The sequence below is a fragment of the Thunnus thynnus genome, chromosome 5, assembly GCF_963924715.1.
Source record: "Thunnus thynnus chromosome 5, fThuThy2.1, whole genome shotgun sequence".
Lineage (NCBI taxonomy): Eukaryota > Metazoa > Chordata > Actinopteri > Scombriformes > Scombridae > Thunnus > Thunnus thynnus.
In genome coordinates this window covers 22,247,534-22,275,090 of record NC_089521.1, presented here as the reverse complement: position 1 = coordinate 22,275,090, position 27,557 = coordinate 22,247,534, and the positions used below count along the sequence as shown (strand labels likewise).

Below are 27,557 nucleotides of genomic sequence, written 5' to 3'. Positions count from 1 at the left end.
TAAGTGTCTCAAGCCCTGCAGCTAAGACGCGGTACACCACCAGCTGCTTTATTGCCCTTTTACTTAAAAATGCATCGCTGTTGACCCGTGGCCTCTGGCTCCTTATAGCACCAGGTTAATAATCACAAGCCCGAACTTCACTCGGAGGGATCAAGACTACATATGTAACGACCGAAGATGAAGAAGCGGGCTTGCGTTTGAGCAGCATGAAGTGATTTGCGAGCAGAGTGATGATGATGATGACGGCAGTCGGTGCTTGAAGGAACAGATCTTAATCCTCAATAGACTCGAGAGACGGAGGTAAGGAGAGGGAGGGAGGGAGAGAGAGCGGGAGGAAATAGGGAGTGAACAATGAATATTAGTGTGGCTCCATAACAAGGCAGCGAAAAAGAGAAAAGCTGGGGGAGGGCAGGCCTGCTAAAACTGGGTGCCTGTCTGGTGTCATGGGGTCGAGCTGTGGATGACGCAGATTGGCGCAATAACAAAAATATCCCATCATAAACATGACTGAGTTGCTCTGGCGTGTCAGCAGGCTCACTGGCCAATCTCCACAGAACCCCCACAGCTCTGCTCCATCTCCCCGGGCTTGGGAGGGTCCGTTGGGGCCTGGGGTCTGACGCAGCGCGCTAGTCCTTCTCCACCACAATCCTCCAAGGGGATGTATGCCCAACCGGTCAGATCTCCTTCCGATTCCATGACCCTGACCTTCACTTAACCCCCTTTTTCTTGTCCTCCCTCTTAATGTCTCTGTTTCTCTCCATTTGTTACTCTCCCACCCCTGGCCGGCTCTTCCTCCTTCTCAGTCTGTGTCCAAATATGCAGTTACCTCTCTTAACCTCTTCCCAAGCTTTATCTTCACTTTTTTTTTTTTTTTTTTTTCCCTGAGCTTTTCTTTTAAAATTCTTGGCTGGTGGTCAGCAGTTGAGGTTTTGTAGGAGCACAGCAGAGCAGAAACAAGTTGAAAGGGAATGATCTAAGAGCAGAGCAATACTGTAGTGGGAGTAGCGCCGATGTCAACACTCTTATTTACACTTTAACATGAACAGGAGCAACAGCAGGGAGTTTGTCTGACGTCCACCTAACACCGTGCACAGCTCAGAAACCCTCGCACTATTGTAAGCGTAACTGTAAAACTGTGACTGAAATGTATTTAATGGCAACGAGACGCATGAAATGGCTTCGTGACCATCTGTTTGCATGAATTCAATGTACACGCATGCATGAAATATATAACCCGCAGGTCTATCGCACACTCGCATCTGACTTATGATACGCCTCCCTACACACATGCGCACACACACACACACACACACAACCCTCCGATTCTACACTTACTGACTGGATCCTTTCATCTCTATTGTCTGTCTTTGAGATAAGGTTTTTTTTTTTTTTTTTTTTTAAACTTTCAGTGGAATCATATGGTGACAATATGATCTCTTCATGTTCTGGCTCTGCAGATTTCCGTTTCTGTTAATGTTTTCGAGCTGGCTCTGATTTAAATTCGCTACTGATGTTTCTGTTTAACACGTGTGAGGAGTTTGGTCTCGTGTAATGCAAGACAGTTGTTTCTGTGATATGTATGAACATCAGATATGCGTGTTACTAAATATCCTTATTAATATCATGGCAATTATTTTATCTATATCACCCAGCCCCACAAACTACCGTCCTTTCTGTGTGTGTGTGTATGTGTGTACCTGCACGGGTACAGTGTGCATCCGAGCGGTTTCAGTCGCATGTGAGGTGCTTCAGGAGACACTGTCACTTTTCTCTTAAGAGAGCAAATGTAGATCGTACTACTCATGACCATATTAATTGTTTCTGCTAGGGTAAACGGTGGTGGCATGCTACAGTAGCACGGCACAATGGCAATATATAATTTACATATAAATTAACTAAAAAAAACAAATGATCTTTACTTTTTTCCAGCTTTTAAGGAAAAATGGCACCATCGTGCAATTTCAGGGTCTTAAAAAAGGAGGCAGAGTGCTTCCTAGTGGAACTGTACAGGAACAGCAGTCATTCAAAAAAAAAATAAAAATCTGCCATTCACACCCTTCACATCCAAAATGTCATTACAGTTAACCTCCCTTAATATAAAATTCATTCCTCAACTAGGCTTTTGAAACCGTTGTCATTGAGAGATGGAGGATCTCTCATAAAGATGGAGAATGTCTCTTTAATAGTTTTTTTTTCTCCAGTGAGTGCTGATATGTGCCCTCAATAGTAAGGTGCCAAGGCACTTTAGAGCTCATTAATAATGTATCACACACACTAGGCTCAGAACGGACCCAGCACCATACACAAAAACAATCGAATTGTCTTTCCTATGAAGCCCGATTCACAGAAAAACAACACCGAGCCTTGGGGCAATTCACAAGGTTCACTTCAAGTGCACCGAGAAAAAAAAAAAAATCTGCAGCGATCAGAGGCTGATGTTCCAATAGTGATTCTTTTATGCCCCCTGTTGTCTAAAAAGAAAATAACAAAAAAATAAAGACACTGAAGAAAATCAAAAAGGGCTTAAATGTGACAACAATACATATTTTATAGCTTTTTTCTAAAACACAGAGTATGATTTAGAAATAAAAAGAGAATAAGTAGCAACTACAACCTTTACATGTTTTCATCAGTGTCTCAACAGCGATCTTTTGATGCTCTGTTAAGTGTTTCAGGAGCAAAAGCACTGTTACTACATTATGACTATAATCAACAGACCTTTTCAATGTAGATGCAGAAACTGGTTTATGCAATACTGTGAGTTATTCTTACACAGAATTCTAAAAATGTCAAGATATTTTGAGCCTCTGTGATGTGGAGTTTTGAAATGTAGAATTAAAATATAACTAAAAGTCAACTCTTGCTTAGACTTGTCTAACTTGAACAAGCCTTAAACAGCTCAAAAGTTAATTAAATGACATTTTTCACATATCAAATTTGTGTTTATGGTTCAATTTAACTGTAATACTGAGTCTGAAACAAGCCTTGTTTTTTGTTTGCATCCAGTTCTTCATCTTGTGATATCTTTAGTAATCATCAGTTTCAGTTCAGTATATTTTCACTTTAAACATGCACAGCTACATGGTAATTAAGGAACGGTAAACAACATAAATGAGTCATTTTTAGACTCAACCATGACACAGAAGAACGCATCTAATAATTTCTCCAAAAACATGAATGCTATCTTTCACCCTTTTTCTCCCCCTTGCGACACTTTAGACCCAATAAAATGGAAATAGGTATCCAGAGGCAAACACTACAAGACAGTGAAGCTGCACACAGACTCACCGTGCTGTGAAAGACCACACTGTGTCCGTTGCCCACACTTTCGATGTGGGTGGCGAGGTTCAGGCAGATGGCCCTATGGCGGATAGCATCCATGGTCTGGGCATCGAAGAAGTCATGGGGCCTCGCTGGAAGGGGGAAGAGGGACAGACTCGGATGAGAGCGGAGTCAAACAAACATAACACCAGGGTTCCCACTGTGGCCCTGATATATAAAAATTCCATGGCTTTTCCAAGTCTCTCTGTAACTAACCAGAACTACGTCAGAATCATTTCATGACTGAAAAATGCTATTCTTTTGTGGTTTTTAAATGTTGCTTTGCAGCAACAAAAACGCCAAAGTCAGTAAAAAAAAGGAGGTAAAATGGTCCACTGTAAGCTATAGTAATGAGATTCTTTATGGTTTAGTTGCTCTGAATAAGTGCCTCACTGCACATATTCAGTGGTAAGAGAGCTCAGACCTCTCGACATTTCAAATTATTAGCAAATACATCTACTGAGCATTTTCAGCTGAGGTCTATACAAAGCACCCTCTAGTTGATCAAAGAGAAAACACAATTGTTAAATGAGTAGAGGGAGTATAAGATGGAAACAAAAGAGGAGGCTCATGCAAATGTTCTAACCTTTGGTCTATGTGGACTAAACAACCAAACTAGCAGAGATATGATCATCGTTTACTATATTGGATTTCACTGCAACCACCAACTACGCACACAAGACTTGAAAAACCAAAAAAGTTTACTAGGATGTAATTTACAAGTAAGTTTTATTTTAAAAGAGAGAACTGATTTAACATTGCACTCCTCTAACATTGTCGGACTCACTATGCAGTTGTTGTTTTTTTTTAACTATCAAAATCTGAAAAGTAGAACCAGAGATATGGTCTTTTTTTATTCTGTGCATTCTTCTTCGTTGTCAAAACCAGATCAAGTTAAGTCGGTTTTTATTCATATGGCCCAATATCACAAATTTGCCTCAGGGGACTTTACAGGCTGTATATCATACAAGATCCACTATCTTTAGACCCCTCAATTTGGTGCCTACATTACCCACAATGCACTTCAACCACAGACAGTTTGGATGGAAATTCAGGTGTGTTATACTAGTCAAGTCAAGTCAGTTTTTTTTTTATATAGTGCCAAATCACAACAGAAGTTATCTCAGGGTAATTCTCACATAGAGCAGGTCTAGACTGGACTCTTCAATTTACAGTGATCCAACATTCCCTCATGAGGAAGCACTTGGTGACAGCGCAGGGCTCACCAGTACGAGTATTTCACTCGCATTTGCCCCTAAAAATAGATATGTGTGAACTGGAACACTAATTAATGAGCAGGATGTGCGAGTAAAGATTATAACCTACTGTAATCTTTTGCTACAAACGTAACATATCAGTCGAATTCAAGACAACTGTGATTATTAAACATGAGCGGAGTGTGAAGTGGTAACGTCACCTCAAGCCTACAGTACAGCCACTTACCGGTGGTTGTAGATACACTGACCACAGGTCCTCTGATAGAATAGCCCAAAATAGCTGGTTGTTTCAAACTACGCATTTTTACTCGCATGCAAACATGAAGCGTTTCCTGTAGCTGCTTCACAATAAAAGCCTCCTGCTGATTTGCCGATGGAAAGCTTTTAAAATTAAACAGCAGCCTTTGTGTCTAGTAGGCATGGGCAGTGTGTGATTTTAGCTGTATGTGCCATTATACACAATTTGTAGCTAATCAACTGAAATGCAAATGCAAAACCATTGGTGTGGTCTTCTAATAACCATATAAATCAACTAAAATTGTAAAATTCATAGTAATGAGGGTTATGAGTTTACAACAACAGCAGCAAACTTAAACATCTTATCTGTCTGTAATGTAAAACATTTAGATTAAGATTACACTTTTGCACTTCACACACACATATTCTAACATCAGTAAAAACTTCTCTGGCATTTCTTTCTATTATCTATTAAAGACAGAGAGAACTGAAACAAGCAGAGGTGTGCAAGTAAAGCCTGCCACCAGGGAGCTAACCATCATATCTAACTGAACACAGGCACACCAACTAACAGGAACTATAAGAATAATCTCAAATTTGGTCTCTGAAATGCAGAACAGTACTATGGGGAAAATCTGTCTGTCTAGCTGGCAGAGTATGTCTCTATTTATATGTGTGTGTGTGTGTGTGTGTGTGTGTGTGTGTGTGTGTGTGTGTGTGTGTGGTCTAGCTCAAGCTTCTCCAACAAAGATGTGGGAGGTTACAAGCTGAAAACATCTGTTTTAGCACAACAACTGTGGCACTACATCAAACATGTGTTCAGCTTGTAATCCATACCAACAAACACACGAGTGGGGAAATCACAACGAGAAACATTTTGAAACACAGTTTGTTTGTGTGTCTGTTAGGTACGTACGTAGGGAGCACCTGCGTTTGTTCTTGAGTTTCTTCCTCTTGTTGAGACCAGCCTTGGAGGGTGACTCCTCCTTGAGTTTGGCCTGGCTGGACATTTTGGAAGAGCTCTGCTGGCTGAAGTGACTGGGTACATGGCGAGCCAGCCCTCCTTGGGAAGCAAAGCTGGCATTGCAGCCACCGACTACACACTGCAGCAGAGCAGAGGGGGAAAAAAATGAAATGTGGGGAAAGGTCTTCCAAAACTGTTGTTGTGATTACATTTCCACTTGATGGAATAAGATGAAAACCTTTTTAAAAAAAAAAAAAGGTTCAAACACATTTTTATTTCAGGTAATAAGCTTGACAGGGAATTGAAGGGTACTTGGATGAGGAGAGCAGTTCAGTACAAGGTCGGAAATATAAATATTACACATAAACAGAATATTATCAGATATTATCAAAGTTCACTGATGATCAAAATTCAAGGCAACTGTTACAAAGTGCTTCACAAACAAGGACAAATAAAAGAAAGCAGGAAAACAATCAAATACAAAATCACAGTCCACAAATAAAATAACACATAAAACAGTTGAAAGTAAAGATGAAAATAATAGATAAAAGTAACACATAAAAGTAATGAAAATGACCGGGGAATAGCTAACAGAGCCTTATCAGAAGATCTCAAGCTACAGGATCCAGGTATCTCGGTGTCATCCCATTCAGGGCCTTAAAAGTCAAGAGTTAAATCTTAAAATCAATTCTAAAAAGGACAGGCAGCCAGTTAAGGGAAGCTAAATACGAGAGATATATGATCATGCTTTCGTGATTTGGTTAAAAGTCTGGCGGCTGCGTTCTGGACACCCTGAAGCCGTGCAATCATGTTTTGGCCAAGCGAACACTGCATTACAATAATCCAGACGAGAAGTGAAAAAAAAAGCAAGGATCACTCTTTGAAGATCATTCAAAGAAATAAAAAGATCTAATTCTAGAGATATTTCTCAAATAGGAGACACATGACGGAGTTAGCCTTTTAACATGAGACTCAAGAGTTTCTGATCTAAAATAACTCCAAGGTTTGTAACAGTGGGTACCACATGCTGAGCTCCAGAGCCAAGAGCAGGCAGAACTTGGCCATAAGTGTGCTCAGGGCCTATAATAAGGATTTCCGTTTTGGAGAAGTTAAGCTGAAGAAAATTTACTGCCATCCAATCCTTAACCGCAGCTCGGCAATTATGCAGGGAAGATAACTTAGCTGATTCAGATGGTTTACAGGACAAATACGTCATACATACAGTATCATCTACGTAAGCAATGAAATGAGATATCATGCTGTTTGATAATGGAGCCCGAAGGGAGTAAATACAGAGGAAATAAAATTGGTCAAGCTATGAGTGTACATTAGTGCTTTTACCTTGAAGGGCTTATCTCCGCTGTGGGTCAACATGTGTCTCTGGAGCCAACTCTGACTGGTGGACGGAGTGTTATACACCTTACAACCCTTCCATAGACACACAAACACCTGAGGGAGTCAGACAGAGAGGAAGATTGGAGAGAGAGTTTATATTGGAGTAACAGATAAAAAGACAATACCAGAGAAGGGGGGACGGTAAAAAAAAGAAGGGACATAGATGCAAAACAACTGTGACAAGAGCAGTTTAGTTGCAGCTTGGGAAGGTTTATTAGACAAAAAGACGATCAATGTGAAGTTGTCTGGTCCTAACTTCCACACTCTGTGGACTTTCCTGGAAGCTGCCTTCAGGTGGAAGAGGTTAGTGTGCTTTCTAGTAGCTCTTTCATTATTGTTAAGAAAGAGAAAATGTCAATATGTGACCATAAATGCTGATTAATTTTGTAATAATTCAGGCAGCACCTAAACAACTACAACTTAGAAAAAAAAAGGCACTATAAAATCGGCATGGATAATGTGCTTGGCCTCTAAAACAAGCTTGTTTGCGTCAGCATACAAAGCGTGGTCCAACATGGTTACATGCTCCTGTTGACCAGAATTCAAGGTATGTTCAGAGTGTATAGTAACTTAATGATGCTGCCAACTTGGTGACACACAGTATCTAGCAATCAATAAAACTAAAAGGTCAAAATGAGGAAAAACAAACTTTATCACTTCCCCCCCCCGAGGTAACCAGTGATGCAGATACTTTTATATTTTCCAAGTTTGTAGATAACCGTCTCTAAGATTTCTGCCTCCAATTCAATAAAATAATGATTTATGTAATTTTGAGTATTAAAAATTACATGTCAAAAAAAGCAACATCTCTGTCCAGAAACCAGTGTCCCAGTTACTCTAGATCATCCACAGACCACACTATGAACAGCTAGGTAACCTGTCAGACACAATAAAAGGAGATCAACAAGGAGTTCGACCAAAAGTTCAAGTCTACTGACCCCTCCTCTCTGTCCATCCACATGAATGCCCCTAATATGCTCAGCCAGATCAGGGCTGGAGTTGAAGTACTGTGGACAGAGATCCCAGCAGCAGGGGTAAGCTACTGTCTTAGTCCCTGAGGAGCTGGCGCTGCTCTGTCCATTCATCATAGCAGGGGTGGAGCGGCCACTGGACACTGTGCTCTCCATCTCCATTAGGGTACTGCTGATACTGAGAGAGAGAGAGAGACAGAGAGAGAGAGAGAGAGGGGAGAGGGTTGGGTGGATAGAGAAGAATGCAGCTCCACAGTTTAAAAAACATGGGCAATAAGCACTAAATCTTCATAGCTTAGATCAGGCTTTGCACAGCCATGAAGAACAGGTGCAGATATTACCAGCCACATTAAATAGTCACTATGCGTAAAAGCCTCATGGCTGCAACTGGTTTTCCATGCATGCCACTTTCATCACTCATGCCAAATCAATTATATCATGGCACTATATCTACCATTTGTTGTGCTGTCAACATCACCCAAGGGCTCTTAATAGTTTACTCATCACTCATTCAACTTTCCCATTACCAGCTCAATGTTGCAGCCACTATGTTATTAATAAAAACCAGTAGGATTACCTTTTAATACATGTACATTCCCCACTATGTTTAATGTAACTAGCTTATTATGAAACTATGACAACTTTAAATGAATGAGGGTGAGGAGGTTTGACCTATTAAACAAGTTGCAACTGATCTCCAACTATTTCTTATTCTTTACGCTAACGTTACTGGTGTAATGATGGGATGGGAGGACAGACGTGGCTACTCTACTGTCACTCTCACCTGTCATCTCCTCGACCTACCTGTCCTCGGAGTCCATACGGCTCAACGGTTCACCGTCTGAGGATGATATCTCCACACTCGGCCGCCTCTTATCTTCCAGTTCCCCGGCACCGCTGCTGGGTTTCTCACCGTCTTCACAACCTGTTTTGCTCTTCTCGCAGTCTATCCCCGAACAGCGACTTTCCTCAGCCGGTTCCTCTTTAGTTTCTTTCATTGTGTTGTCGTTGGCAGGTTCGTTGTTAACCCTACCGTCCCCCGAGCTTTCTTTTACCTCTTGCTTTTGCTCTGCTTCTTCGGGTGCAGCTGTCGGCTCCTGGTTGACCGTTGCAGCATCGTCTGTCAGCGCCTCGCTCGCGGCCTTGTCTGCCGCTGCGGCGGGCTTCTCTTCGCCGGCCTCCGCCTCCGTCTCCACCGTTTTCGGGTTTACGCTGCTGCCTGGTTCCTCTGTTTCCGGTTCGGTGAGGCCTTTCTCTTTCTCCTGGCAGTCGCCCTCGGTAGTCTCCTCGACCGGAGCATCGTTCACAACGCTCAGTGTGAGTGTTTCTTCTGTAACAGTAGCAGCCATTTCCACGGCAGGGATACCGTGGGATACTTTCGGTATTAAAATTCACCCGTGGCACCGTCAAACGCTTCACTGCAGAGGGAGGGCTGGGCAAGCACACTGTCGGCTCTGTGATTGGACAGAGTAGGCACAAGGCGGAGAAACTCTGACGTTGGCATTTAAACTTTCCATGTGTTTCACACAGCTTCATTGAATGGGGGGAGTCTGTGTTTACCAGAGCAGATGCTGGTTAAATTAAAGGACCAGTGTGTAGGATTTAGTGGCATCCAGCGGTGAGATTGCAGATTGCAACCCCTCGCCTTCACGCTTCCCCTTCAAGGAGAAACGTCCACCTGCAGCCTTGCAGACCTACACCACACACCCACTTTACTACACGACACGCCCACTTCACTATATGACACGCCCACTTTACTACATGACACTAACCTGTGTGCATTTTATGTTTTTATGTTTTTATTGTGTATTGTGTTTTTTAGTTTTGCACTTCTTAATCACATGACTTGGGTGGTCACTTCATCTGCTATTATTTCTTTCTTTTTTGTATGTTGTTGCCTTTATAAAGCACTTTGTGACTAATGTCTATGAAAAGCACTAGACAAATACATTTTACTTTACTTTACTACATGACACACACCCCCGATATCGTAATTGTAACAGCCATAGACTGTAAAAAAAATTCATGGACGTAGCCACTGTGACAACACCCATTGGTTTGTGGACTCATGTTTGAAGCCTCAAGTTTGCCACTTTGACCGTCGCCATCTTGGATTTTTAGAGCCAGAAGTGATGAGAAGTGACCATATTTGGACGAGAGGGTAGAGCTGACCCTAACACTAGCTGCTAGCTTGGTTAGCATGGTGCATTTACAGTCCATGGTAGACTGTGCTAATGCTAATGTTAATGCTAATTTTTGCTACCGAAAAATGGGCTTAAAACCATTACAACAAAATGTTTTTACCGGAAAAACTGAACAGCCGACTCCTTTGAGGGTCTAGAGGGTGTTAACGTTACAATTGAAATGGAGACAGCTAAGGCTACACCTGTACTCTATGAACCAGGGGTTAAGCCATGGTTATGTTACCTAACCAACGTTGTTGCCATGGTAGCAACTTATCAATCACAATGTAGCCACGCCTTAAAGCATAATTCACAAAATAAACATCATGATATGTTGAAGAAGACTTGAAACTAGTGACTGAGACCATAAACTCATTAGGAAATTGTTAACTGAGGTAATAAATCAATTGAGAAGTAGAGTCATTTTCTCTTAGACTTCCATAGAATCAGACTTCTTTTTGGAGCCTGTGGAGTTGTGCCCTATGGCCATTTGAGAGAATGCAGATTTAAGTCAATTCCGCATTGGCTTTACTGTTCAGACCTGGAACTACCCACTTGGTAACAGCATACTACAAGACACACCCCACTTGCCCCTAACCCTAACCATCTCACTGCTCATGTCTAAACCTAACCAAGTGGGTGTGTCATGTAGTAAAGTGGGTATGTCGTGTGGATACTGTCCGGAGATAGACCTACTTGGTTTCAAGTGTGTAGGAGAACCTATGGTGGCTGCGAAACTCACAAAAAACACATAAGGTTCTCTCTGGAGCCAGTGTTAGGTTTGTCCCTTCAGGGCTACTGTAGAAACATGGTGGTGCAACATGGCAAACTCTGTGGAAGAGGACCTACATCCTGATATAAAGGGCTCATTCTAAGCTAACCAAAACACAAAAATTCTTATTTTCAGGTGATTATACACTAATGAAAACATACTTATTATATTCCATTTATGCCAAGTCTGTTCCACTAGATGGCACTAAATTCTACACACTGCACCTTTAAGGCCTGATTTCCTTCTTTCAGAAACCCTTGATAATAACTTTTGTTTAGTTTAAGTTTGTTCAATTTCATCCTTTGATCTGCTAGGGAGTCTTTCAGTATCATTGTTATTATTTATATTCATGGTTAACAACAAATCCAGCCATGAACTCAATTGACAGAACAACTGTTTGGAAATATGGATAATTTCCTCCCTCTGCCTTTGTTGTGTATATGAATACATTTCGATTACTTGACAAAGAAAATGTTTTGTCAATTTTCTACAAGAAACATGACCTGGAATTCATTGATTTTAATCTATCTTAACATATTTCACAGCTCTAAGATAACTTTGAAAAACATTTATGTCTTTATTCTTATGAAATATATAGGTACTAAAACAGCCCAATCATCACATACAAAGCTAGAGGCAAGGGTTTGTTTTGACATTGACAGTGTCTGAGATGAAAAAGGTAAGAATAGAGAAACTAAATTGCAAAGTGCTGATGCCTACTTCTGGGAAACTTTCAAACTTGGGCTCTGTGAATTTGAGCTTTCTTTAAATTATGAGTTCTCAACAACCATAAATGTGTCAATGTACAATGTCGATATGGCCAACACTGCAGCACAATGACCACAAGAGGGAACCATAGCTCTATATATGAACTGGGTGTCATTTTTGCTGAGGACCTTAAACCAGTTTGACCAAGTGAAATTATCCCAGATAAACTTGTATCTGTAGCCATCAAAAGACCCATTTACATTGGTTTATTTCTGAAGAAACAGATTTTTCCATTATGAATCCATTACTTAAACATGTTCAAAATGGTTTAAATGTAGAGATCTAGGGAAAGCTTTTCTACATTGTGTCAAAAATCATTCAATCCAAAGTTAAAATTTGCTTAACATTTATCAACAGTTCTCAAATTGTAGGACAAAGCTGAACTGGAGCTGATGAACATGAGTGAGTAGGTGTATATGGCCTCACCCTCAGCTTGTTCACTACAGCTGACTACGGGGCCGGTAAAGAACACCAACGCAACCACTTGTTAAGAACAGCAACATTTATTTAACATGATATAAAACAGATGGGATATGAACATTTGCAAATCAAATCTAGAATGTAACCACATGTGGAATACATCCTCCCATCCTGCTGTACCAAGTACATTATATACACAGTAAACCTCTGATAATTACACTTTGTACACACACACAAAAAAATCATCCTGAATCCACAAACTCTTTGTTTATTATTGCTTTTTACATGTGCTAATCTTTTTTTTTTCCTTTTAGTTCCAGGACTTCAAACCAACATGTCATAAAATAGAACCAAACTCAGATTTTCCTTCTTTCAGTTTAAATATATCTCTCAGCAATAAAAAAAAAAAGACAGTATAGAGTGACTTAAGCCAGGACATTCACATAAGTGTCGGCAACAATGCGACAGGGACTGCAGAAGTTTTAATTACAACCCAGAAACAGGAGAAATTACAAATAATCTTAGTCTGCAGCAATTAAGTGGCTCCTCCTTTCATTATAATGGAGGAATCTATATCTCTTATATACCCATCATTCCCATTGACAAATGTTCTTTACAATAAATGGATAAATATGAATGGTTAGTTGATGACTGATGTCTGACAAACAATTGAACTGAATTAGAAAAGTCTTAAATAAACTAAGATGATGTGAAAACATGTTCTTAAAACCATTTGAACAGGTGGTGAAACATGAGTGGAAAATGTGGCATGGCCCAAAACATTTTGCATTTAGACTCAAAACAGAGCTCAGTTAATTAGCCTCATATATATATATATATATATATATATATATATATATATATATATATATATATATATATATATATATATATATATATATATATTTGTATGTATGTATACACACACACCGATGTTGGCCCATATTCAAATAAGAACCTAATAAAACCATATAAATAATAAAAACAAACGTAAAAACCTTGTGAGAAATGAAAACGGAACTGCAATGACAACAGTATCAAAGCTGTATCCTCTCGCTCAGTTGAGGAGAGTGTGGTGACCCAACGAGGGGCCAGTCACAGAGAAATGTCACAGAAGAAATGCTATTGGTGGCATAGGAGCTTAAGACTTCACAGTGAGCATACAGAAGTCAGAGGTTAAGACCCCAGAGTATGGAGTAGGCAGTTTCACTCTCTGTAGAACTTGGCCTTGTGCTGATGTCTTTGGGGAAGTCTTCAGGGGCATCTTTATACCTCCACTGCTGTTTCCTTCATGTGTAAGTTTTTACTGAGGCCAGAGCTTGTGCTGCAGAAAGAAAAAGAAAGGTGAGATTTTCTAATGAGGGAAAAGGTCAAATTATACTTTAACCATAACACTAGAAGATGGATACCTAGGATTCCCTAAATCCCATTATCCCAGTCAATATTATAGTCATTATCATTAGGATTATCATTACACAACAACAAATACTGTGATATGTGAAAAATAATAACTGTTACCCATAGCCATAACTGTTTTCCCTCCCATACTTTTACAAAACTTTTCATCAATCCCTTCATTCCGATGTGCTTTCCCCTCCCCCAGAGACAAAAATTCAAACACTGAGAACACTTTAGCATTGTGAGTATGGACAAAACAGGTTGATGAAGGCCCTTACTGGTGCTACTACACACACATGAAGTGAGAACCATCAGTGAGCTGGGGGGGTGTGTTAGGAGACTGTGGAAGGGGTGGGGAAGAGGATGACAGGCTTTTCACTGCAACAAAACAGAGTGACATGTTGAACACATACAGGCACATGCACGAAATGACAAAAACAAATTACATCAGTAACTACTGACTAAATGGTCAAACAACACAAATAAATAAATTGAATTAAAGGATATCGATTCACAACTTTTCAAGTTTGTCCCCAAACAGTATATACAGTTTTTGCTTGCTGTAACTGTTCCTCTTGCTCATATTGGCCATAAAAAGATCCTTTACTATTGCACTTCAAATGTAAGTGACGGGGGACAAATTCAGTCGTCCTCGCTCTGTGCAAAAATGCATTCCAATATTTATATTAAGTAAATATGACGCTTCAGCAGTCTGAGGTAGACCAGTCAAGAGAATATCTTACAGTTATTTTAGGAAGAATTTTCCTCTTTAAGTGACAACCCCTCTCCTGCAGCTCAGGAAACACCTTTCTTGGGGGGGAAAAAAATACATTTTGTACTAGAAAATACTAACTTTGGAAGACACTCACTTGATCTCATACTGCTAAAGCCTCATTTTAACTTTAGAAAATATTTTTACACAGAATGAGGACTATGGATTTTGTCCCCCATCACTTCCGTTGGATGAATGTTAATGACCAGTATGAATAAGAGGAATGATTAAAGCAAGCGAAACCTATTTTAATATACATATCGGCATGTGAGTATTGTTTTAACACAGACTTGAAAAAATGTGAACTTATCTTTTAATGAGGAGTGAGAAGGACTGTGATAAATGACTTAACACATGCACAATGGAAGCAACTGCAGTTTGATGAACCACAACATAAGGTTACTCAAGTCTTTCAAAACAGGATCCCAGTAGTTTTTGTTTTATAAAATGCGTTCTTTAGATTCAATCCCCACCACCTCCTCCCTCTTCTCTCTCTCTAGAGATGTACCTGCTACCAGCTTGCTGCGTTTGGAGGCCTCTGCTGCCAGCTCGTAGGAGATATTAATCATCTTCTCTTTCTCCTGTATGGTACCCTCCTCTTCAGTCTCCTCCTCTGGGCTTAAAGCCATACTAGGCAGCACATTCTGCATGCTAGGAGCACACACACACACACACAAAATGGTCTCTGTATCATTTACTATACAACTTTTATAAATGTATACAAACAAATTATAAGCATAGTTTCAGAATAAACACAATTACCCCAGGACAGACAAGCTATCTCTTTTAAATCAGTTCAAGGGGGCTGGCATTTAGAGTAAAATGTCACAGTGGCTGGAGATTAGAACATGGACTTTTCTTCACATCTAAGGCACTGATCTGCATGGAAAGAGCAGGTAGGCGGTGTGGCACCTTTTGAACCACCTATGGCGATGTCGTGCTGTGACCTCAAACTTACCCCTCACTTCTAAAAGAATTTCATGTATGACATCTGCTGTAAAATATCACTGCTCACCTGCGCGGACAGCCCTTTCACCACAGGATTCTTATCTAATATCAAGGGCCCGAGCAGGGCTTGTTCACACTAATAAATAGTTACTGGTACTGACAGGTCATCGTGGTGTGTTTACCTGTTTTTGGCTATGAGGGCTTTGATGCGGTCAACTTTCCTCTGCTTATCAGCCTCCTGCTCAGGGCTCAGTGCCTCCTCTGGGTCTGACTCCATGTAACGCTCAGGAATCAGCACTTTGTCGGGCACAGAAAGCTGCAGAAACAAAGAAAAAATGTACTTTATATTCAGTATCTTTATGTTGCATGTTTAATACAAATGAATCAAATACAATGTGCTTCACAAATTAAAAAACAAAAACACATGTAAGAAAGGACAGATGTTAAAAGTGTTACCTATACAAATATGCAGATAAAAAAACAGAATTTAAAAACAAATAACAGACATTTAAATCATCATCATCATCTACAGGGAGGCTTTTCTTAGAGTTGGGGGAGTAGGAACTGTATGCAGCAACACCATAGGCTTAACCCCGGAGCGAGAAACACTTAATGTGAGACATTCTGTTGTATAAAAGATTTATGTAATTCATGTAATTAGTTCATGTAATCCGTTAAATATGAGATTTTTTTTGCTGTGGCTTTTAAAACTCAAATCCACGATACTTGATGTGTTGTTTGTCAACATTTCAGAAGTGTTTTGCCTGTGATAATATTAGCCCTGTCGGGTCTGATGAGTAAGACAGCCGACTGCTGTGACTTACTTCTCGGTCCACATTAAAGTGGTCAGCTTGCGAGGCTTCTTTCAGACGGGCAATCTCCTCAGCGGGCGTCTCCTGCTCCCTCACCACCTCCTGCTGCCTGAGTGAGGCCTCCAGCTCCAGAATGTCACTGCTCATCACCTCATCCCTGCGCCTCATTTGGGACTAGAAAAAACCCAGAACAAGAAAGACAAAAATGCAGAAAAAGGGGGATCACATGAAAGAACTTGATTTCAGTCTTTTCTGAATTTAAGTGCTGCCTTAGTGTCTGAATAATGTCCCGTGTCAGTCGTCCCGATACCTGCATGCTGCGGAAATGGTTATCTTTAGTAAATGAGTGGCTGCGAGAGGGTGTGTTCTCCTGGCTGCTACCCCGGATGCTGAGGCCTTTTTTCTTCTCCCTGAGTGCACCCTGCTGGTGGCGACGAATCCTCTCCAGCTGCTCCTCTACACTCATCCTGGGCCGGCCGGTCTCCGCGGCACACAGCTGCTGCTCCACCGCACTTCGTGGACGCTCCTGGTAGCCAGAGAGGACACCCACAGACATGCATGCAGACCACAGAGGGACACAGACACACAATAAATAGAATTTAATAATAACGAAGCTTCCCTGTCAGATATTTAACTCTAAGACAGAAATCACAAAGTGGTAAACATTGACTATGCAAAACCGCAGTTAAGTGGCATCATGGTGTGGTTGTGGAAACAGTCTAAACTTGACCAAGAAAAATAACACCATTTTCCCTACACATACTGGAAAAACGTTTTGCTTGTTTAAATACAGTTAACAGCCATGATTGACATAATAACCACAATAATGATTGCTAAATGACTCTTTAATGTTCACTCGCTTAGAAACAAAATGAGCACAAGTGCAAACACATATGGAAACAACCTGACGGGCTGCTGTGCACTCACACGCTCCTGCTGGCACACATGGGTGCACTCAGTGAGACTGGGGGCCTGTTCATGCCTGAGCAGGAGAGGCTGATGATGTGAAGTGAACTGAGAAGTTGTTCACTCTCAGGTTTGTGCCATGCTGGAGGGGCTGGCAGATCTGGATTCAGTCCAGCGCCCCAGGACGCTGCCTCCACTGTTCAGATTGTTCAAGAGGCTGGTATCCAATGGCCTAAGCTAACTCTACAGGCCTGTGACACACTCTCTTACTACCACAGGCTATGTAGTTAAAGTAGACCAAAGCCTTCATGTAGAGCTATGTAGCCAGCTAACATTTCATAAAGTTCATCTAGGTTCATTTATACTATATGTCCATCTTTTTTTCAAACATAAACACATACAGACACACTAAAAACAGGACACACCCTGCAGTGTGGTGGACTAATAACATGGTTAGTGTATTTAAGTTGATAGTGTTTGAGGTTGGAAACTGTATAAACTAAGCTTGGCATTTATTTTATGACAGCCTGGTTTTTGAGAGTATGAGTCACACCCTGGCCACGTGATGAGTGGTCTCTTCTGTCATATGTTAGGTTTAAACCTGCAGTCTGATAACCAAAACAACTAATTAAGAGGGAAGTAAACAATTCAAGAAAGTTGAGTGGTTTGGAATTTCACTGCTGCCCACAAGAGGCTCACAGTGATGACATAAAAAGAAAAGCAGAGCAATTTGATAATAATTCTTATTTGTTTTTATACTGCTTGGATACAAAATGTCTGGTTTGCCACATAATGAAACATGTACTGAGAAAATGTACATTCTAAAGTTAGTACAACAACTAATATCTGAGAGAATCCGGTGATCCAAATGGTCAAAACATTTTGAGAACAAATTACAGATCAGAGCAGTGAGGACTAAAGTCCAGGGACTCACCGTCCTGGGGTCGGGCTTCTTGCTCTTTCTTAAGGTAACATATGAAGCTATGGAGGAAGACTCAGGCACTGGAGATTTGGTCCTGGGTGGGACGATGCCCACTGGGTAGGACATCCCTGGCAGGTAAAAGAGACGAGAGGTCAGTAAACCCCCTAGTTCACTAACAGCGCATATGATTTTACACTACAACAAATTCACTAAAGATACCTTTGTGCAACTAAGGTTGAACAAAATATATGAGCATATAAACGTTATTTTAAGCTCGTACTTGTGAGTATGAGAATAGTAAATTGTACAGCTACTGTTTTAAAGGTATAACAAAATGGACCCTGAGAAGACAGAGTGTAGTGTAGACAGTATTCCCAGATTGGTCATATTTTCTGGAGCCTGTTAGATAAAATATGAGACATTAAATCTGGCATCAAGTACATTCTACCCATAGGTATTTCCAGCAGCATTTGCAGGCAGCATCACGGGTTGCAAGTATTGATTGTGTGACGGTGCGGAGCAAGTGTGGAGCTACATTGTAATCGTTCAACTTCAGAGCACCTGAATTATGCTGTGTAAGCTCTTTCACCAAATTTAGGCCAATTAGCTCTTTTGGAAATTCTAAACCATCTATCAGAGATAATGCATTGTGATGTTTAAATAAAGTTCAGTAAATATAAGAAATAGGTTATCTCAGTTGACGTACTGTCAACCTAGTAAATAACTGAGCAGTGTAAATCAAGTCAAATGCAGGTATGCTACTGTGTCCATAGCAACCACTGTACGCAAAATACTGGTTGTTGACCCAGCTTATGCCTTCGGAGAAAAGCCTGACCTTGTATTTAACTGTGTGTCAAGTATTGCCTGTGTAAAATGCCATGGTAACCATGGTAACTATCAATGCTAGAAACAAGTTTAATGGTCAATAATATAATTTCATTAGGCTGTTTATGGATTTTTTGTTAGTGTCAGCGAAATGGAACAAAATTGATTATTTACTGGAACAATGTGAGCACAGTTCTCTGGTATTTTAATACTTGGCCTTGCAGTGTTATTCTGTACCTTTGTTTCCAGGATGATCAGATGGGTGTTCAGATCTGTCCTCTCCGTTGCTCTCATCCACTTCAGCCACTGTGGTGAGCTCCGGTTCACTCTTATACAGCCTATAGTCCGGGCCCTATAAATGAGAATGAAACAAGTTAAACACACATTCAGAGCAACCCTGATTTATCGTTATGGAGAGTTTGGTTCCAAACTGAGATATCAAGCATTTGAAAAAGTGATATTTTCTTTCTTCTTTTATATAACAGAATAACTTCAAAGGCAGTGGCAAGATAACACCCCTTTTCTACAAAATGCTGCTTTTACAAACTGAGCAATCTTAGCACATTTATGTATACAGTTTGGAGAAAAACTCTCCATGTTCTTTCAGTTCAACACAGTTTTACAGCCAAATGAAAGAGTAGACAGCAGGCAGACACATTCAAACTCTGACATGGTCTAATTTGCAATGAAGGACAAGACACAACAAAATCTCAGTCAACTTCTAAAAAAGCTTTTAACACACAGAAAAACACACAGAAAAGGAAAACGAGGCATTTCACTTAAAATGAGAAAACAAAATACATTGGTGAGGCTTCATCCAAAAAAAAAAGAAGATGATGGAAGTACGGCATCAAATAAATAAAGGAACATGATCCAACCAAAAAGATGAAATGTCCATCAAAATGAAAGTGAAAAAAATCTTCACAGCAGGCAGTGACGTGTTATGACACAGCTGAAAGCAGGGTTGACCACAAGGTCAACGGGTCAACGAGCTTACGCTGCGTGTGCCATTCCTGTGATTGGCCTTCCTGTCCTCCGGCCTGTGGATTGATGAAGGGCGCGCACCAACATTAGAGGGCAAAGGGGGCACGGTGGGGGGGTTGGGCTCGTAGGACTGGGGTAAGGGTGGCCGTGGGGGTACCAAGTCCTCCTCCTGGGGATTACACAGGGCATGACAGGACAGGAAGCAAAGTGACACATGGCGCCACCACACACGCTCAGGGCAACCGCCATCTGGTCCAGAGTAGTTCTGGCCCACAAGATGGGCAAACCAGCTGATTAGCCAGAGAGGGCTTCACATGTTGTTGACACATCCGCTAAGATAACACCATTCATTCTGCCCATATGCAGGGCTGGCGTCTTTAACACACAGCAGTACAACTAAAGCTCATCGCCATCCAGATTACAGGAAGTCTGGGTGAAGAGAACTGTAGGGCGGCAACTATAATTAATTTCATGGTCAATAACTTCATCCAATTGATGGGTTAATTGTTCATTCTATAAGAGCGTTTTCACACCTGCCTTGTTTAGTTCAGTTGAATCAAACCCTGGAGCCTTTACCCCCTTGGTGCGGTTCATTTGGGCAGGGGTGAACACAGCAATTGCACTCGGACCAAAACAACTTTTCGGATTAAACCAGCTCCCGTAGCCACCTCTGCATTATGCTCCCTTCTCCTCTTCAGCCAACTGAAGGCAGCAAGCCTTCTTTACGTAACACGAAGCACCTTGTTTTCTAGACGTTGCCTTGAACGTGCCATTCAAATGTGCCATTCAGCTCACATATGTTGGCTTGGTATATGGCCCAAACGATGACCGCAATTATGAAGAAATTCCAATTCTGCCGATGGTCCATTTTGGATAGTTATCCTGGGAGAAAAAACTCTCCTTTCTCTGCCCGCCAACCCCATAAGATTTCTGACCAATGAATGGAGTGACAGCTCCCACTGGCTTTTGTTGATATAGTTTGGTTCGCTTGAAATTTTGGAAAAATGCAACAAAGTAGCAACTCTTCCACTGATTCGGACCAAAGCAAACGAACTATAGGTGTGAAAACGCCCTAAAATGTCAGACGGTGATGTCTTCAAATTGCTTGTGTTATCCAAAACCCAAAGATATTCAAACAACAATGATACCAAACAGAGAAAAACAACAAATTCTTTCATTTAAGAAGCTTGAACCAGCAAACATTTTAGCAGTGTTGCTCCATCACTTATCAATATTGTCTGTTACTTTCCTGTTGATTGACTATTTAATTAAACGGCTTAATGATACAACACTGCAGAGGTGTGTAACCAAGTGGACTGTTTGTTTCTCTAGTGTTTCCTCTTTGTGGTGCTTCACCTCGGTTTTGTGCTTGCTGAAGTTGGTCTTGGGCCCATAGAAGCTCATACCGTCGACAGCATTTCTCTGGGCTTTGTGTTTATTGAGGGCCTCCATCACATCTTGGATCCTCCAAAGCTCTTTCTGGATGCGGACGTGCTGCTGGCTGGGAGGCTCAGTCTATGTGAACACGGAAAATACTGACAAGTTCACAAGTCGCATAACATTACCTGATGATGAACATGTTGATGTAAGATTATCACGCAAAAGACAGAGATGAAAGAGATGAAAATTACAGATGTGCGATAGTGAGACGATGCATCTACTAAAGTGTGCAGCCAGTAAAGATACTGATCTGTGCAAGCTGTTATTTGAGAAATATTAGCCGCAGAACAGGTCCAGCAGAGCAGGAAGATGAGAAGAGGGTTATAGTTAGACTGAAGGGAGAAGGAATGGAGAGAGAGCAAAAGAGCAAGAGAAAGAGACACATAATTATCTCCTTACTGATGATAGGTTTGTCTGTGTGTGAGGGGCACTTAAAAAAGGATGTCCAGGCTCCCTGCTGGCCCCCTGACTTCTCTACTCTGAATTAGCATTGACTCTGACTCAGGCTAAACCGGGAAAGCTGTTAGGATTGTTTCTCTCTGTCTCTACACCTCTCCCATGATGAAGGACAAGATAAAAGACAGACTTTAATTAAGACCTGTTCTTCATCGCTACAGTCATCAATCACTCACTATGTTGCTTTGATCTCTCGGTTACCTCCCTCCACACTCAGCTAAGAGTACTGGAGCAAAGAAATTGTCTTTACTTTTTCACCAAAGTCAAAAAAGTGTCTACAAAAAGGATGACGAAGTGTTCAAGGGAATTTGTCGTATTCTCGGCTTTCTTTGAAGCTCTACAGTAGATGTACTCCAACCGTGCCAGAGTTCGACAGCAGAAGCGGCGCAAGATTAAAGCAATGCGGCTTCAGTCTCAAGAATTATCCTACCTGAGGGCTTCCCAGCGCTTCTAGTTGCTCCAGCAGGTTGTTCTTAGCCAGAGTCACATCTCCTTCCAACTTGTCATACTCCCTCCATGACCTCTCCAACTCCTAGTTTGGGAGAGATACACTTTGTGAATGAAAATAAGCAAGGAAAAACTCTTAACAAAAAACTCAAGCATTCCTGGAGGAAAAAAATTAGAGTGTCTATTTAATATGTGTGTATGCGTATGAGTGTGCGTGTGTGTGCATGTACTGTGACACGACTCACAGCTGTGACTCTGGACAGCTCTCTGCAGGTGCTGAGGAGGCCACTCTGCAGCAAGTCTCTCTGCTGGATGACACTCTGCATGGCAGCTGGGTTATCGGAGCCCATCTCTATCTCCTGGCTGGCTGACAGCAGGGCTGTCTCCAGGGTGTGCTAAAGGAACAGACAACCAGTATTAGGGGTAAAGCATTACAAAGTAATGCGTTAGAGTACTTTTTTTGGTTTAATGAGTAAGGTAACGTGTTAGTTTTGCAATTTTTATGCACCTATTCCTCATTCTTGACAGGTAGCTGCATACTAATGATCACCTGTCAAATAAAAGGTAAAAATGTCCAAAAACTAATCTAAAAAATGAAAGATGACATGGCTATGCAAATTTGATGTTGACAGCGGCTTGGTTATGGTCTTTCTTAGTTGTGCGCAAATAAACTGAGCTCAAACTATATTTATAATAGAAATGTTTTGGATGACTGTCTAAAAGCTGGACTGACCATATATTACACAAATGTCAACTGTGTGTTCTTTTCAGTTTATTTTCTATGTGGCCCCGCATCTTTGTGGACATTTTAACAGTGTTTTGTGAAAAATATGTAATGATGTGCGATGCGTGTTCAGTCACCTTCTCTCTGTACAGCTGCTGAAGTTTGTCCTCCTGTGTCCTCACCAATTTATCCTGCTCACACAACCTGCTAAGTTTGGTCTGAGAAGAGAACAATAATCAGTTTTGACCCTTTATATGTAGTTGAATGTAGCATCATGTCATGCGAGAGTGCGACAAAGAACTTACATCAATGTCCACCTCTTCTGGCATGCATGGGTAGGCGTGTTCTCTGTAGTCTTCTGGGCTCAGCTGTGAAGAAAGAAAGAACATCAGACAGCGACACCAAACATGCACATACACATTAGAATCTGGAGATCTAATGCAGTGTCATGACAAGGCTCTCTCACTGAGTCGCAGAATTTGTCCTTGGGTAGTAACTCGTATTCACTAAATCAGACAATCTAAGTTAGCAAGCCAACAGCTGGAGTGCAGCCAGTCTAAACACAGTCTCTTCTTCGTGTTTCATCACCCACAATCATTTGTCTCCATCGGCACAACACGGTGGTTTTATCGGAAATGCAAGGGGAAGGCATGTTAAACAATCTTGCTTACTAAACTCTAGAGTCAGCACATTGGCTGTGTTCACCAACTGTGTTGTTCTCCAGCACATGTTCTGCAGCTAAATGGTCCAAGGAATCTGCCTGTCTGGTAGCTGTGGTCAACTGAGTATGTTTTATTTAGTCAAAATGCAATTTCACTTAAAGACAATCCCAGAATAACAAACTAACCACATGCTTTAACATACAGTACCTCATTATGCTCAGAACAATTATAAACAGGTGTTTAATTACTTGAATCCAGGCTCAAATACTGACAACGGCAGCCCTGATGATTTCTTCAGCATATTGCTACTGTCAGCCTGCACTGCAGTTACCTCCAGACTAGGAAAGCCCACAGTCTAAACTAGTTTGTACTATTTTACACCTGCATTTGTAGCATCAGTTGTTAGCTGAGAAAAAAGAAAATATAATCCTTCTTTCCCCTTGTATTAAAACCACTCATCGACGTATTTTAAAGAAATAAAAGGCCACACTACTCAATCGCATGCCATTATTTGAACTGCATTGGATCCCATGTTTCCAGACAATTAATTCATCACATAATTCTTCATTATTCATCCATTTTCCTTGATTTAAAAAATACAAGTGCAGCCCATACATATTTGGACAGTGACACAATTCTTTGTTGTTTTGTCTTTGTACTCAAATTGAACTTGAAATGAAACAATGCTATAAGATGAATCCACATTTATATTGGGTGAAAAATTAAGTAATTGTAGCCCATTTTATATCATCAGTGGGGTTGGGCCCTTAGTGGGGGACTATATCTGAAAAGAGCTACACTGCCTAATACCGAGCCTGTTAAACTCCTGTAAAGCATCTTCATTTCAAATTCAACGTGCTGGATGACAGAGTCAAAACACAAACAATTAGTCACTGTCCAAATACTGTCAGACTCCACCAACACTAATAATAGTCTCCTCACTCACACTTGCACTATTTCACACATACTTTTCTCAACACCCTTTTTTCCTCAGTTGAACCACACAGTACAGTTAAAGCAGGTGGGACCTGAGAACATTCCACACAGAACATGCAAAACGCTCCCACAGCTCAGGGAGCTTCACTGTGGTGTTGTGTGGTGTGGACTAGGAGTGACGGGGGGCGGGGGGAGGAGAGGAGGGGGAGAAAGACAGACTTTTTGGCAGTTGAACAGGTGGGAATGCAACTGTTGCCGGGCTGATATGCCAATGAAAAGGTGAAGGGGTGAGGGTGGGTGGGGGCACTCTTCGGCTGCACTTTTACGCCTCGAGAGGCGATCACAAAAGTGGCAAAGTGATGTCATCGTCACACACAAGGCGGGCCCTCTTTATCCTTTCCATCAGCAGAATGACAACAGGGAGTGAGGGGGAAGTGACACGGACAGGTAAAAAGAAACATCTTCATCATAGATATGCCCTCTGGCCATATTATGTATAGAGTATTTTCCAAAGAAGATCCTCAAGTGTGTCCAATCTTAAAGGAATACTTTTGGGAAATATGCGTATTTGCTTTCTGCAATATGAAGCTACAGGATACAGTTAGCTAAGCTTAGCATGAAGACTAGAAACGGGGGGAACAGCTGGCCTGGTTCTGTCCAAAGGTTAATCAAATCCACTAACAAGCACCTCTAAAGCTCGCTAATTAACACATTATACCTCATCTGTGTTATCAGGTCAAAAACTGATATGAGCGTACAGAAAGAAAGTGGTATCTAACTCTTGGCAAGAAGGACAATAAGTGCATTTCCAAATATGTTGTACTGTTCCTTTAAAGCGCTGAATCCTAACATCTGAATAGTGTTAATATTTGACTAACTGGCAAAGGACTTAAATAAATACAGCAGCACTGGTCGACTCCAAATGAACCGTAAAGAGGGTTGGCATGGATCTCATTTTTAGGATAGTGAAATGTTCTTGCATCCCAAAAACTAAAAGGGAAAATCAATTTAGTTTATTGTACTTAAATTACACCGTGAAAACAATCCCCTGTCGACTTTAAATGGGGCACTCATTTATTCCACGAAAAGACATGGTACTACAATAATGAACTGGTCTGAGAAGTGACAAGTCTGGCAACACAGAATTAAGTCTCACCAATTAGAGTCCAGGTGGCTTGAGAGGGAACACATTCTGCACAGGGTTATGAAAAATCACACACTAACCTTCACTTGTTAAGGCACTAGACAAAACAAGATGAGTAAAAACTACAGGGTTTGTTGCCTTAATGACGTGGGTGCAGCCACAGCTTTAGCTTTTGATTTAGGACAGTCCCATAGCTAGTTAGAGGGTTTTCTAAAACACGTAGGAGCTTGTAAACTGTTTCCAGCCTCCATACACAAACCTGAGAGAGTGAGGAAGGGATTGAACTGAACAGTGAAGCATACACATCATACTTCTCTTTTACAAGTCATGCCCACATTAGCATGACTTCTCACAATAAGAGGAGAACAGTCAAAAGCAATGGATGAGTTGGTTCTGGCGATACAAACGATACAGGGAGACCAGTCTCAAGATGCCATGAGGAATTGGACACCGAAGGAAGAGCATTGCAAAACAGACCAAAAAAAACAACAGCGACTGGTGAGGATGAGGCGGAGCAAAGCCTTTGGCTGGCCTTACTTGCTGGTAAAGTTGAGGCCTTGGGGCAGAGTTCTCAATCAAAGTGTGAGTCATGACGATTAAAGGGTCATTTTCCTTCATCTAGTCCAGTGTGGAGAGGAGCAATATAGCAAGTGTCAGTTCATAGCAGCGCTTTTCACTTCAAAGACAACACCGACAATGTTGTTGCACCTCGCTTGCGCTCTCCCATGAAGTAGACTCAATCATAAACACATGCATCCAGAGAGGACAGGGATGGATACATGAACAATAAGAGATGCTTACAAACAGGATCAGAGAGACATTCTAGTGAAACGCTCTAAGTCAATTATTTGTTAGAAGGGAAAATCTCCCGTTAAAGCTTAGTGTATTATAACTATACAGATTAGAGTGAGATCCAGTTATCTAGTTAGTATAGTTTAGTAACAGTTCAGGGTGTATTTTCAAACCAGTGAATGAATAGGCCTATCTATGGATGGGTGTGGCAAACTAGCCTAGGCTATAAATGCTGTGGTATGTGACATTGGTCCATGCTATCCAGTTTCCCCAGGAAAATAAATATTACATAAACATGATAACGTAGTTAAACATCAAACAGGAAATCCAAGTATCTGTCAGTGTACTGTACTGATTAGTGTTATAATAATCGTAACATTTAATGAGTTAAGTTCATGACAGCAGGAAACAGGGCCATGCAACCATGCATTACCCCACCTGATTGTCCAAATACATGAGGTTCCTTTGGAGGTGATGGGAGAGAATGTCGTTCTAGCGTCAGCAGCAGAAAAGGAGAGGAAAGAAAAGGCAACAGGAGAGTAAGACAAAGAAGAAGAAGCATCCTCTCTCTGACTCTCAAACACACACACACACACACACACACACACACACACATTCAAACATGTCTTGTACTGTATACCCAAAGATAACCAGACGGAAAGGAAGGCAGGACCAGTCAAGGTGAGGAAAATAGGTCAGGTACCAGATGTACTACACAGTATAAAGTAACATGAATGCAGTATTGGACATGAAAGACGAGAACACCATAATGACTAAATAGCCACATGGAGTCTTGAATAAGTGCACTCAAGATACATAGACAGCAGTGAGCTGAGCTAATTTACTTGAAATGCATCACTAACATGAGTATCCTTATAATGTACTACCCCACCAACTGAGTCTGTCCGTCAGTGTAGTTCAATGCAGCTGGTACAAGGGGGACTTTAATATCATTGTGGAGTAGTAGGTAAAAAAGTGCTAAAGGGATGACAAACCCAAATCCTTCAAACCAACCATCTCAAACCTAGTTGACCTACATCAGTCAAATCTGTGGTCTGACGTCTTTAAGGAGACTTAAAATGTAAAAATCCTGATTTAACATTTACGTATGCCAGTGGTCTAAACCTCTTTGACCAGTGAC

General features: G+C 41.1%; 2 protein-coding genes across 14 annotated transcripts in view; both read right to left on the bottom strand.

Annotated features, from left to right (window-relative positions):
- LOC137183242 (zinc finger protein aebp2-like) overlaps nucleotides 1-9,673 on the bottom strand; it is a 55,451-nt gene extending 45,778 nt beyond the window's left edge. For 2 of the 6 annotated variants that reach the window (XM_067590152.1, XM_067590153.1), the window contains exons 1-5: nucleotides 8,910-9,667; nucleotides 8,073-8,283; nucleotides 7,081-7,188; nucleotides 5,692-5,878; nucleotides 3,289-3,413 (exon numbers count right to left, since the gene is read on the bottom strand). In XM_067590152.1, the coding sequence (XP_067446253.1) occupies nucleotides 3,289-3,413; nucleotides 5,692-5,878; nucleotides 7,081-7,188; nucleotides 8,073-8,283; nucleotides 8,910-9,454 (1,176 nt within the window). In that variant the 5' untranslated portion in view covers nucleotides 9,455-9,667. Of the gene's footprint in view, nucleotides 1-3,288; nucleotides 3,414-5,691; nucleotides 5,879-7,080; nucleotides 7,189-8,072; nucleotides 8,284-8,909 lie in introns of all 6 variants that reach the window. The other 4 variants (XM_067590149.1, XM_067590150.1, XM_067590151.1 and 1 more) reach the window with 4 other exon arrangements.
- A 2,639-nt stretch (nucleotides 9,674-12,312) lies between these two features.
- Nucleotides 12,313-27,557, bottom strand: part of LOC137183241 (pleckstrin homology domain-containing family A member 5-like) — an 86,399-nt gene continuing 71,154 nt past the window's right edge. For 6 of the 8 annotated variants that reach the window (XM_067590140.1, XM_067590144.1, XM_067590142.1 and 3 more), the window contains 13 exons: nucleotides 23,188-23,250; nucleotides 23,020-23,100; nucleotides 22,404-22,553; nucleotides 22,142-22,243; nucleotides 21,172-21,330; nucleotides 19,069-19,183; nucleotides 18,019-18,134; nucleotides 16,489-16,704; nucleotides 16,191-16,352; nucleotides 15,549-15,682; nucleotides 14,927-15,069; nucleotides 13,925-14,024; nucleotides 12,313-13,572 (listed from right to left, as the gene is read on the bottom strand). In XM_067590140.1, the coding sequence (XP_067446241.1) occupies nucleotides 13,933-14,024; nucleotides 14,927-15,069; nucleotides 15,549-15,682; nucleotides 16,191-16,352; nucleotides 16,489-16,704; nucleotides 18,019-18,134; nucleotides 19,069-19,183; nucleotides 21,172-21,330; nucleotides 22,142-22,243; nucleotides 22,404-22,553; nucleotides 23,020-23,100; nucleotides 23,188-23,250 (1,533 nt within the window). In that variant the 3' untranslated portion in view covers nucleotides 12,313-13,572; nucleotides 13,925-13,932. Of the gene's footprint in view, nucleotides 13,573-13,924; nucleotides 14,025-14,926; nucleotides 15,070-15,548; nucleotides 15,683-16,190; nucleotides 16,353-16,488; nucleotides 16,705-18,018; nucleotides 18,135-19,068; nucleotides 19,184-19,828; nucleotides 19,985-21,171; nucleotides 21,331-22,141; nucleotides 22,244-22,403; nucleotides 22,554-23,019; nucleotides 23,101-23,187; nucleotides 23,251-27,557 lie in introns of all 8 variants that reach the window. The other 2 variants (XM_067590148.1, XM_067590141.1) reach the window with 2 other exon arrangements.